The sequence below is a fragment of the Drosophila melanogaster genome, chromosome 2R (assembly GCF_000001215.4).
Source record: "Drosophila melanogaster chromosome 2R".
In the NCBI taxonomy this organism is placed as follows: Eukaryota; Metazoa; Arthropoda; class Insecta; order Diptera; family Drosophilidae; genus Drosophila; species Drosophila melanogaster.
Window position 1 is genome coordinate 19315471 of NT_033778.4, and position 12698 is coordinate 19328168.

General features: G+C 44.4%; 1 protein-coding gene across 3 annotated transcripts in view; it reads right to left on the minus strand.

The window, feature by feature from the left end:
- Positions 1–12698, minus strand: part of Rgk1 (Rad, Gem/Kir family member 1) — a 45378-nt gene that overhangs the window by 4323 nt on the left and 28357 nt on the right. Inside the window, exons 1-6 of one of the 3 annotated variants that reach the window (NM_001274158.1) lie at positions 9728–10026; positions 3918–4216; positions 2929–3030; positions 2603–2869; positions 2072–2166; positions 981–1028 (exon numbers count right to left, since the gene is read on the minus strand). In NM_001274158.1, the coding sequence (NP_001261087.1) occupies positions 981–1028; positions 2072–2166; positions 2603–2869; positions 2929–3030; positions 3918–4216; positions 9728–9781 (865 nt within the window). In that variant the 5' untranslated portion in view covers positions 9782–10026. Of the gene's footprint in view, positions 1–980; positions 1029–2071; positions 2167–2602; positions 2870–2928; positions 3031–3917; positions 4217–9727; positions 10027–10468; positions 11936–12380; positions 12590–12698 lie in introns of those variants that run through there. The other 2 variants (NM_166341.3, NM_137567.3) reach the window with 2 other exon arrangements.

The window sequence follows — 12698 nt, forward strand, 5'->3', positions numbered from 1 at the left end:
AAACAAAGAGTATGTGCAGGTGTTTTAGTTGGATGTTTTCTGTGATGGGCTTATCTACAAGTGTCGTCCACTGCATGCGAGTATCGAGTATTTGGATATATCCATTAGCCAAGTTGAATGAACACAGCTGCGGGGATTCACCGGATGTCCACACCGGACTGCCCCGAAATGTATGCTAATGTATGGGAAATTAAATTGGCCCCCACAAGTGTGCAACGAAATGGACGCGCAACATGGACTGGGCGAAAAAGTCGTCATCTGACCAAATGGGTAAATGGAAGGTGAAAGGAAGGTGGCTGGGTAAATGTGACTTTGTTTTGGTTGGACTGAGTGTTTTCACAATTATTATTCATTTAATGGGCTCTCTGTGCGCCTCTTTTTTAATTAAAAATGCTATAGCTATAGTTGAAGTTGTGGCATTTATAGTTTTGAATATATGGCACGACCATTATTCCGTTCCCATCCCCAGGTGGCAATCAATAATTGCAGAGCCCGGCATATCATTAATTAAATTTCATTAGTTGTGTTTGTGATGTGCATAATCATTTCAATCATATCGAATGCCTGCCCTCAAGGCTGCCGTCCATCGACTGGCTGGCTGGCCATAAATCACAAGCGAAACAATGGCAATCGATGGTGGAGCGGTCTATGGGACTATATATTATATGCTCTATATATTGGCTAGTTGGTGTTATATTTGTTTTTCGGTTTTTCGGTGGGGAGGGAGGAGTGTTCTAACTTCCGGGGCGTGGCTAGTGGGCGGAACCAGGTGTGTTTCGGAGTTTTTTTTATTAGCTTTCAAGCGCAGGGCTAATGCAATTGTGGATCAAGTGTTTGGCTAGTTTGTTGAGTTTGGTTAATTTAATTGGAGAGTCGAAAAGCGTTTCAATTAGGTGTATAGAGATATTTGAATAAATATTAAGTAGTAGCATAATTAACAAGGTTAATAATTATTTTGTTAAGTTGCTGGTTGCTTTTACCGTCGGCGGCTTTTTCAATTAGAATGCGTATATCACAGTTGCCTAGATCTGATTACAACCACAATTTGTTGTTGTATGTACAAAGATGTTGTTGTTAATTCGGTTGTTGTTGTTGAGTTTTTCGAGTTTTGTAGGGTCAGTTTTGAGACATTGAGTTGTATGATTGGTTGATATTCGGAATGGAGAGAAACAGAACAAATTATCATTGCTTTATAAAACAGTATGATACAATTGCGGATTTTCGTTATGAGGTTTTGTGTATTGGATAAGCATTTACACTGGGACCGTTTGCTATATTTGTATATATCTTAGGGAATTTGGATTTGATCACAAACAAAAATCGTTAAATATTGCACTAAAAATTTCCAACTAAGCGACGAACGACAAAATTATTTCCATTTAATTTTTCCATTCGCTGCCAACATTTATTGTTTTATGAATATTTTTTTCCCCCATATTTCCTTTGTGCCAATAGAAATGTTTATTCGAATCTTTTCATTGACTCCCAGCCAAAGAATGAAACAGTTTTCAGTTTTTTTTTTTTTTTCCATTCCTAGCTAGAGTCGCAAAAACCCAAAAAAAAGATCCGAATTTATTTTCATTGCAGCAGCGTTTGTTATGCTTTATGCCAATTTGTGTTGACCCATCGGGCGGTGGCAATAGCTCGGCGCTATCATAAAACGCCAAAAGCAAAAAGAAACCAAACAAAAAGCGGGGAGTACGAGTACAGAGCTATGGAATATAAACTTTCCGAACACGGAATCATAAAAAGCCATATGATACGGGGGCAAACAGACGGCACAGACACAGAGCAACGAAATCAGAAACAAATATAATAGCCAACATAATTATACAGCAAGGCAGCTACAACATCGACTAGGAAAACGGAGGTAGTGCCAACAAATGAATTATGAAATAATATCAAGTAAAGCCAAAGCACTCGCTCACAACCAGCAGACAGACATGGAATGACACGGTAGGATACAGGGGTTACTGGGGGTTATGCAGTGCTCTTGGGTGGGATGGAATCCGGAATACGGAATAGGGAATCCGGATGCAAGCATCTCCGGAGGGGCATGCTACAAACTCACCGATGCTCGTGTCGTAGGCGTGCAGGTACTCCGACGTCATGAACTGCGAGACGAGCGAACTCTTGCCCACCGCAGGACCTCCCAGCATCAGGACCCTGGAATGGTGAAATAAGAAAGCGGAAAAAGCCAATTAGTCAACCTCTTTATGTTACTATTGTATTATCCCAAGCGATCGAAGTCGATTGGCTCTTGTTTCTATTGTTATTTCAATGCTAATGAGGTGACTCTTGACCTTTTGATTGTTCCATTGAATTTTGTTTTCAAAAGGTTAGAGGGTAACGCATTTAAATATGAGCCGGACTTTCTGGTTAATGTATATATTCTGATTTACAATGCACGTTTAAATGGGCGGCATTGACTAATGACATGTATCTGATTCAGATTGAAACCCACAATTTGTTATGGCAAATAATATTTATTACCAATCTCAGTTTACGCATTTAATTATATTATGTTTAAAGCCTTAGTAGTCTTACAAAAAGTTTGCGAAATCAAAAATATGTAATAGCTTTCCCCGTAAAACGGACTCACCTGTAGGGACCGTTGCCCGGATTGGATGTACTGCTCTCCCTGCTGGAAGCCAGCGAAGTTCGAGCGGATACGGATGCGGGGGCGGAAAGCTGCTGCTGGGTGGTCAGGTGCTCCGTGCTGGAATTGGAACTGGCCACGCTGTTGTTGGAGCGACTGCGTCGGCTCTTGAGGGAATCACCGCGATTTACCACACCCTTGCCGGTGATCGAGAAGTGACGCAGTCTGTAGTACTCCTCCTCTACTCCTGTATTCGGCATGGAAGCCACCCTAAATCCAAGAGTAATTGGTTAAAACCATATAGACTAAACCGGATGTGGGACACCCACCTGGATCTCTGCTGGGGCAGACACAGCTGATTTGGCCTTCCGGATGCTCTGCTGCCGGGCATCTTCACCGATTGCGAGCGGCTGTGATGTGGTGAGCCATATCTGAAATCCGAACATGGTTGAACTTGTTAGTACCAAAAACCAAACTAGAAATGCGAGTCCTCTATGCACATCCTCGTGTTCTGTCACTCGGGGTTAAAAAAGGGAAGAAGTCAACGGCATACCAGTTGTAACCAAAACTGCAGTTGACAGCAGTTTAATGGAGATCAAGATATGCATTTCTTACCCGATGCCGCCACCAACAGTCGCTTCACTGCGTTCACCTGCCATGTCCTTGGAAACTGTGAATGCCAACAGGCCAAAGGACATATGCATAGTGTCCTTGGGCGTCGATACGAACTAACCACAAGCCAGAAATTGGAAAATATTGATAATTCTAGTGCCAAATCTCTTGAACAGACCGACAACTAATGAAATGCAATTCAATGCAATGCAGCATCGTTTGTGGAATATTTAAAATATTTAAAACCTCATTTATGACAATCAAATGCAGGAACTGCGTCCACGAGCAAGTCCGAAATGTTTGTTTATCCACTGATTTTTCACAGAAACAAAAACGGAAAAAAAAACTTTGCAAACTGGCAACAGGTCGTATGAGTAATTTGAAAAGTTATGAGCCCATCATGGATTTTTCTCGTTCGTTTTTTCCCATCGCCAGTTTGTTGCAATGCAAAACGGCTGGCAGGTGAAGGCTATAAAAGCGGTCCTCCGTTTTTTTTTTTTTTTGTTTGTTTTTGTCTTTTTTTCGTTTGTCCGTTTGGCCATTTAAAATTTGATTGCTTTGGTCCGAGCATTTTTACGAGAGTCTTAAAAATCGATTGGCATTCAATCGGAAATTAAATCTCCGGCCGGACCATAAAACGTAATCCGTCAAAGGTCAGGTCGGTTGGGAAATAGAAGGAGCAGTAGGATCGCCCCAGCTTACATACCGCATCTGAAAATCGCGCAGCTCCTCAATGGTGAGCGTGTTGGTCACATCCAGGAGCTGCCTCATATTCTCGTCCCGCTTGTGTTGTTGTTGCTGCTGCTGCTGATGCTGCTGCTGCTGGAGAGTGTGATGATTGTGGGCGTGGTTCTGGGTGTGGTGATGCAAGTGGGCCGGCGGATGTGCCAGCTGCTGGGAGTTGCGCTTGCGAGCCACCAGCTCCTTGCCCTGCTCCACGCTGATGAAGTCCCCCTCATTCTTGATTAGCAGCGTCTCGACTGTATTGTCCAGACTTAACGAGGGCTATAAAAAGAGGGGGGAAAAAAAGCGATAAGAAAATGTAAAGAGGGTAGAAGAAACATCAAAATGGAAAGGGTGACTGTCGGAAGTATCGTTGATTGTTAAGCGGATTGCTGTTTTTTCCAATTGAATCGCAACTACTCGACCAAGTGCTCATGCCCCGATGACTTCATTCATTGCCACCATGGGCTTATGAATTTGTAGTAGTAGCACTCTGCCACTCGCCAAGGATTCGCCACTCTTCAAGGGTTTTTCCCAACGATTTAAAAAAAAAAACTTTTTGCTTTATCTACACCTTGAACAGGTGTTCTGACAGCCCATGCAAAAGTCGGAAAAAATTCCGTAAGCCTCTACATTGCGTGTCTGCAGTTGCAAATTCAAATAGTTCCCGGCGTTCGTGCCGAGGTGAATTTCCACTGCTGCAAATTTATGTTTTGCCTTCGGTTAACTGGCCAAGGATTATTGACCAGAATTGTACCTGGCTCATGGATAATAGGGCCTAATGTAACCCCTAATAAGCCCTACTACAAGCCTAATTTTCCTGGCAGATAATGACCTTTGTTACTATCTTTTAAATCGACGTTCGCCAAAATCAGTAATTGGAAATAACTAACTTTTAACGTAACATACAAATCCAATTCGAAGGTGAATTTATATTGAATAGTTGTATATACAATTTAAATGCCACCACTTATTTAACAATAAGAAATCCCCTTACAATTGCAATGTTTATATTTATTGAAAATCTTTATTGTAATCTGTAAATTTACCATTTCTATTGTATTTTAATTGGGATACAAATTTCTCTGTTTTAGAAACAAATTAGAGATTGTACTTTCTGGAAAGCAAACCAAATTATTTAAATCTTTCAAGTGCTGCAAACAAAAACGGACAATAAACAAATCTCTATCAAAGTTCGGCTTTAAATTTGTGTGTTTCTTGGGCAGAAAACAAATGACTGCCAGTCAGGTAAATTAAACCAGAATTTACGCAGACAGAAATGCTTGCACCATAAATTACACCAGCACTCGCAAAATATACATATATTTCGCAAAAGTCTACCTGAGAACGCACACCCAACCACCCGTATGGGCACATTTATTTATTCAGCAAATGCCCAAATTAATTTGTGTATTTTATTGGCAGGCATGACAGTAGGAAAAAGGGAAAAAGTTCGCCTGCATTTCCACCCAAGCGCTAATTAATAATGTGAGAATGTGTGTGTGTGAGGGGCGCTAATGATTCCGCCCACTAAAGGCTCTCGATTTCACAGTTCCTCCTATTTAGACCTTCCCACACTCGAATCATGTCTTTCAAGTGGCCAACAGGGAAACTTTTTGGCAATACCAACCCAGGGGAGCAATTTGATGGCGCCGAAAGGGGATGCGACAATTTCGCTGATGACGAAACCAAAGAGAAAGTCCCCCAACATCGTACAAGCAGTGACGCGTTACACGCGGCGTATGAGTAATATTGCGTTGGACATGCTGCTATGACGCTGCTCTTTTTCATCTTGGCTGCCATTTCCCATTTTCCCCATTACACAAACGCCGAAAATAGTTTTTCTTGCATCGCTTAGTGCGTTGGCTCTTTTTTGTTTTCTTTTTTTCTCGATTATTTTTAGCAGCGCATTGCATTGGGGTGGGAAAAAGTTGCTACATACACCCCAGAGTTCCCGAAAAAACGAAAAAGCAAAGAAGTGCGATGAAGAACAGAACTTCTAGGGTAGCATTTAAAGGGAAATGATTGCAGGCGGTTTAAAAGTTTCTTAACAATTATTTTTATAGTTCTATTCTCAGATAGTTTGCATTTAATATTCGTAGCTTTCATAGCTCGTGTCAGCCTTAAGTGACAACAAACCATTTAAGTAATTCTGGACATTTTAAACTAAGTTTAAAATAAGAACCATTTGTTTTTCAGATTCATTTTCCCATTTTTACCATTTTTCTCAGGGAATATTCTTATAGATTCCATGCTGATGCTATGCAGTACTACGCCGCGCCATTTTTATATCCAACCGCTTCAGAATTGGCTATTAAAAAGCAAACCGACTCGAGGTGTTAGGAAAATGTGTAGCGCTCCCCGAAAAAAAAACAGGCAAATAAAATGTTGGGAATTCAAATTTCGAATCGAGTGAAAGCGAGGCATCCATGCCCAAAAGAATTGGATTGTCAAAGACGCAGTCTACGTGCAGAGTGGCAGGAATCGATGGCAGATTGGCCGAATTCAATAAGCTTTCGAACCAAGACGAGAAAACCCAGAAACAATTGAACAGACTGGAATGCAATTAGATTCGGTTTTGTTTATGGAAAATGCAAACAGAAATTGTTATCAAGTTCTCAGATTTAGCTATGCAGATTGTTCGCATTGATTATAATTGATATTACAGGAGCTGCCAGTACTCATTTCACACCCCATCGACTTGCAAGCTCTTCTCCAATTTTGGCATCGCTTAAAAATACATTTAGTTTGGCAAGTATGTATTGAAAATAATCGCGCGCCATGCATGCAAATCACTTTTCATGTTTTTGTTTCATTTTTACGCCGCTCTGTGTTCAATCGCCTGTGAAATCCGGCTGAAAAGAGCCAGCGGTCGGGGGTTGGCCACGTTTTCTGGCTATTTTCATGCCGCACGAATATTAAAAATAAATTGGTAAACTCGTAGAACCTGATGTGGGGTCCGGCCGAAGTGAAAAACATATCATTACCGGAGGCAGACGCTGTTTAAATTGCGATTTTCCAAACACCATAATTTTCACGCCGCACACTAATCATGATGTTGGCCGAAATGTAAGTGTCTGCGATGTGATGGACCGTTTATCCCCCCCAAAAAAACCAAGTGAAACATTTCGAGTGTTTTCTTCTCATAAGGGGGATTTCTTTTCCTGCAACTGTGCACGCGTCTGACAGCTGACCAAGGAAGTGCAAAGTGCAGCATCTGAGGTTATTTACCTGCAGCAAACTATTTGCGCTGCTGGGAAATGTTTCCGCGAACGATTACTTTTGGTATGTTTGGCATATGCACAATAACAAGAGCAGAACTCTTATATATCTATATCTCCTTGTTGCTGTTTATTTATAGCAAAGGTTTATTTATGGCTGTGCTGCAGAAAGTGCAGTTGCCGATGCAGACGCAGCTGCAGATGCTGATGCAGCAAATGCAGTAGTAGCCTTCGCCAAACCGAATGGGGTCAATGAATTTGCCATCAATGTAGAAGGATGAAAGCGGGCCCAGGTGTGCGGGGGCGATTCATAAATCAACTAATTAATGTCACTTTATAAGGCAATTGGCCTCGAGCAGAATGGCACCGAATGGCCTACTGAATCTGCCCAGAGACACAGTGCCCTCAAAAAGAGGGAGGTAAAGTAAGGAGGTGGTGATTATGAAGTAGCTGCAGGGGTCACAGAGTATCAGAGGCGGCATCAAGTGGCCGAATTAAGTAGCCGACCCGTTGGCAATTATCAAGTATACGCAGCGTCCAGCTGCGAGGAAAGTTTAGGTCTGTTCGGGCATTGGCCAATTACTGGGTTCAAATCGCAGTGCTAAGGTTGAGGTGAACCTAATCGAGTCCGTGACCACAAGCAAGTGGCGAATGTTTGGCCAAAAACGCGCTATAATTAGTAACATTGGATATGGATTTTCGGCCCTGGCAGAGTCAATAGCCGTTTTAACCATTTATCATTTATCAATGATCGGCAAAATTCTGGCGATTTCCAACAACTAAAAGAGTGAATGGCCGCGGCGCTAAGTGAAAGTGCCAAGAAATGTTGGGGAAACTGACCTTTGAAGGCTGAGGCAGCGAAATAATGGCCAATTAACGTGTGTAGTTCGGTGATACAAATAATAGGTAATTAGTTGTGCTTAGTCTTTGTAGTTTCATTTCATTCGCTTGGGTGATTATCGTGGAAATTTAAGATCCAGCAAGGACAAACCTTAAGCGATTTATGGCATCGAAGGCCAACGAGCGGCAAATGCATTCTCTCACACATTTGCCTGAAATCAAAGAAAGCCATTCGACCACTCAATGTAAAATCAATAGGAAACAACAACCAACAATGGGAAAAACTGGGGAAACATGTTTGCGTTTCTGCCGATGTTTACTTTGAAGGTGGAAATGGCATAAGGGGTGGGAATGGGGATTAGACAACCTCCAAACGCCATCAGCCCCAACCAGCCCCATCCGCCACCCACAAGGCTGCAATCGCCAGCCAAGTGCGTGCCTGCTAATAATTCGCCAAAGGAGCGCACAAGGTGAGCTGGTAAACTGAATCGAAGGAGGTGAATCGGTAGATAAATCGCCAGGTATCGCTGGGACGCATGCAATTTATGTAGATTTATACGTCTCGATGCCCACTCACGCACACCCCGAATCCATCTGCAACTTATGGAGGCAATCGATCTTCGCGAGAAACAATTACACTTTACACCTGATTGAATGTTGGGCCACTAAATAATGGAGGATGCGCCTCGCCTGTTTCTCGGGAAAATCTCCACTCCGCACATCGTTTCTTCTGGATTGTTTCGGATGGAAAATTCAATTGAATGGTACATTATACTCTTCCTGCCAGTATGCTGCTGTACACATATCTATATCTGTTGTTGTTTTTCTTTTGCACCAGGAAATGCCTTCGCGCTGAACATCTATAATCTATCTGAATCTGTATTTGTATCTGTATCTACACATATACATATATGCACTTCTTCAACACGCCCAGCGATTCTCTCTTTATGCATAATGGGCAAAAGTTCGAGGAATAAAATGCTAACTCACCGCCATTTACAATGAAACCGTTAAATAACCTCGAATCTATATCTATGTTTTTTTTTGTTTGTCTGGCACTGCGACACGTTCCCGCCCCTTTTTGCCACCACTTTGGCGGCCTTTGCTTTCATGTTTTTATGATCCCGATGTGGGCAAGTAAATAAATAAGGCGCAAACAACCTGCGATCTGCTTGGACTTTCTACAAACTGGGCAACTGGGTCCCTCTCGTTCCGTTGTGGTAGTTTATTTTGACATCTGTCATCGGGGAGATGTTCGGAATAATAAAGAATATCCCCCATATTTCGCTGTCACTTGCAACATTTTAATTATTTACGACAAAATTCATTGTGGGTCAGCAACTCATTCACTGAAACGGCTATTGTGTAGCAATAACATCCACAGCCCCCATAAGTGGGTGTCCACATTGATAACAAGCTATCCGAATTCCGATCTATGCAGGAATTCATCCATAACCACTATCGCGGACCCAAGCAAAGCGGAGCGGACTTGAATGAAAATTTATGGCCAAATTGACGTCATTGTTACTCGATAAATCTCGCATATCGGCTGTTCGATGGATCATTGCATCAACTTGGTATCTTATCAACTGAAGGCTTATTGATTCCACCCCCCTACTAGTTGTTGGCTCATTAGCAAAATCAATCAAGCGGCAGCTGGGGATTGGGGATTTTGTCGGATGTTCCCCAGCGCATAGGCAATATAGCTAGAAGATTTGTGTGATATAGTTACCTCCTTGTAGCGCTTGGAAAGACTGCGGCAGATGCGCTTGTAGAAGGGCGCCATTTTACACTAATTCACCGAATTTATATACTTTGGAATAGGAAACTTTGTTGTAAATTGTTTAAGGGATTTATTATCCTTTTTATAGCGTTATATGTCCGTAAGGCACCGCGTTTACATAGCTAACACAAACAGGTTGGCACTTAATAACACGATCTGTAGATAATAATACTTTGATCTGATTTCTCGCGTTTCCGCTGCTTTAATGGCGATGCTTTGCTTTCGGATGGCTCTCTATAACTGACGAGATCGGTGGCGCGCGCCCCTTTTTATGAGCTGTGAAAATCGGGCGAGAGAGAGAGAGCGGCAGAGAGCAAAAGTGGGAGTGGGTGTGAGAGCGCAGACAAAGCGGTGCGATATACGGAAAATGGATAATGGGGAGCGAAATTGCATTGGAGACCCCACAAGGGAGCCAATCGAAGATGGAGAGATGGACAAAGAGAGCTTCCGTTATCTGTATGTTCCTATAGATGTGCTCGAAAGACATTATCAATAGAACCGGCCCATAAATCAATATGAACTCATTATCTGCGCGCGCCACACATTGGAAAATTTCCTGGGAACTGATACTACACAGCCAGGTACTATCCTTAGTAAGAAATTAATGCGCATCATGGATAATATTTATAGAACAAGATCAGTAAAGTGAAAAGCAATCCCTCCTACTAAGTTCCTCTTTGTAAAACTCACCTGCTGAACAACGATGGTGGCACGCGGCTGCTTGCAGACGGCGGCTGCCTCCAGCGGATTCGCGGTCACGTTGATGGGTCCATTGCCAGCTGCTGTTCCGCTACGATCCTCCGTCTGGATATAGAAGTGCTCCTCCTTTTGATGGCGCTGCTTGTTCTTGAAGGATCTCCGGCGAGCGGAGTCCGTGGGACTGACGGCGGACTCGCTGCCCGGACTGGGCATCTTGTGATGAAGATTCAACAGGGAACCGGATCCAGATCCGGATACGGAGCCATGCTTGGGCGGGATCTGCTCAAATTTGCTAGCAATGTCCTCGAACTTGTTTAGCTCGGCGTAGGAGTGATCGCTGGGCGAGGAGGAGGACTTGGCCTGGGGATAGAAGGCATCCGACTGTGGCACGTACTGCTGGTTCTCACGGATGGTTGTGTGGATTACCGAATCCGGCCTGATGCGCTTGGAGTTCTTGCGCGATGGCGGCCGATCCCGCTCCCAGTCGCGCGGCTCCTGGTAATGCTGCTGCAGTTGCTCCTGGTGGCTCAATCGCGAGTATTGCTGAAAGATGTCCGCTCCGGACTTTCGCTCATACACGGAACAGTTTTCCGCCTCCGAATCACTGCTGTTGCTGGCCGTTGTGGAGCTCGGAGCAAAGCACTCCCGCTGGATGCGCTCGTAGTCCAGCGCCTCACGATCGAAGGGGAACATAGTTCCAGGACCGGTGGCTTCCCGTAAGCATCGTTCGCTGCTGCCGCTCGAGGAACTGGAGGAGTACTTTCGCTGCTGCGACGATGGCGATAGTTGGTGCGGCGGTATGTTCTGCGATTGTCGCTGTTTTTGTTTCCCGGAACTTCCGAAAAAATTCGCATCCTTCATGGTGGGCGGTGCCGAGCTGACCTTGGATATGGCCCCCGTGGAGGCAATGGGCGTGGTCCTCCGCTTCTCTCGCTTCGGACTGGCCCGACGACTGTGCGAGGGCGACACGCTGGGCGAGATGTGGTTGGGGTCACGCTCCCTCGGTCTTAGCTTTTTGCTGCGATTACCAATGCTGTCGCCGCTGCGCTCGTCATCCTCTTCATCGCCTTCACTTGCGGCCATAACTCCATTTCCTCCAACCCCGGATCCAGATCCTCCTCCTCCTCCCACTCCTGCTCCAGATCCAGTTCCCTTTCCCGAGCCAACTCCGGCATCTTTTGCCGACTCATTACCATAGTTCTTGAAGGAAAAGTGACTGGTGGACTTTTCGCTGCTGCGCGCCGACTTCGGTGACTGCGGGGGATCGAAGGTGAAGTGCTCCCGGATTCGAGTGGGCGGCGGAGCCGTACTGGGCTCCCGTTCCTTGCGTTCCCGGCGCTCCTCCTGTCGCTGGCTACCCGGCGAGTGACCGCCCGTCGGGTGGCGTCGCTGCGAGGAGAGAAGTGGCGTTGTGGAAGACGGCTCGCCGGTCAGGATGGACAAGCAGGACTCCTGGCTCTGTAGGGAAGCGTAATAACACCATAAGGCCAATATTCTCTTAGGTAATAAATAAAAACTAAGGTTCCTTTATGACTGATTAAGTGCTGGGTAAATTTATGGAAATGCACTGGCAGTTAACCGCTTATATGACAATGAAAATATTTTCCAAAGTGGATAATCATGTTCAAGGCACTGAAGCAATCAATTGTTTTTAAGTGCGTCAGGGTTATATAAACCTTAAAAACGTTTAAATTGTTACAAGTGCCTCATACACATTTTCCAATTTCAAGAACTCCAAACGGAACGAAACCTTCGCTCTGGGCTATGAATAAAAAGCAATTCGGACTTTAAGGAGGAATAAGGACCCATTTCTGGGCACAAATGAAAAATAATCTCATGATTCAGTTGCGAAAATGCTTGTTCTCCAAGCGAATTTAATCCGGAATTAAATTCCGCCTCGTACCTCGACGCTGTCCTGGAGATTCATGTCGGGCCTGGGCGGATACCTCGAACAGCTCGTTAGTTCCAGTTCAGTGGCGCCGCGTCCATTGGCGCCTCCTCTACCGCCACCCATGCCGCCGAATCCCTCGTGCTCCGAATCGATGTGGACGGCGGTGAGCAGTGGTTCCTCCAGCGAACTGAAGAGCGGCTCACTGGGACACGAGTTGTCACCTGGCGAAGGAAACGAAAGAAGGAATTGCAAAAGGCGCGGGCCAGATTGATTAGTTGATTAATTAATTCGGCCGCACGAGGACATCAATCAAGCAATCAGATCGGAATA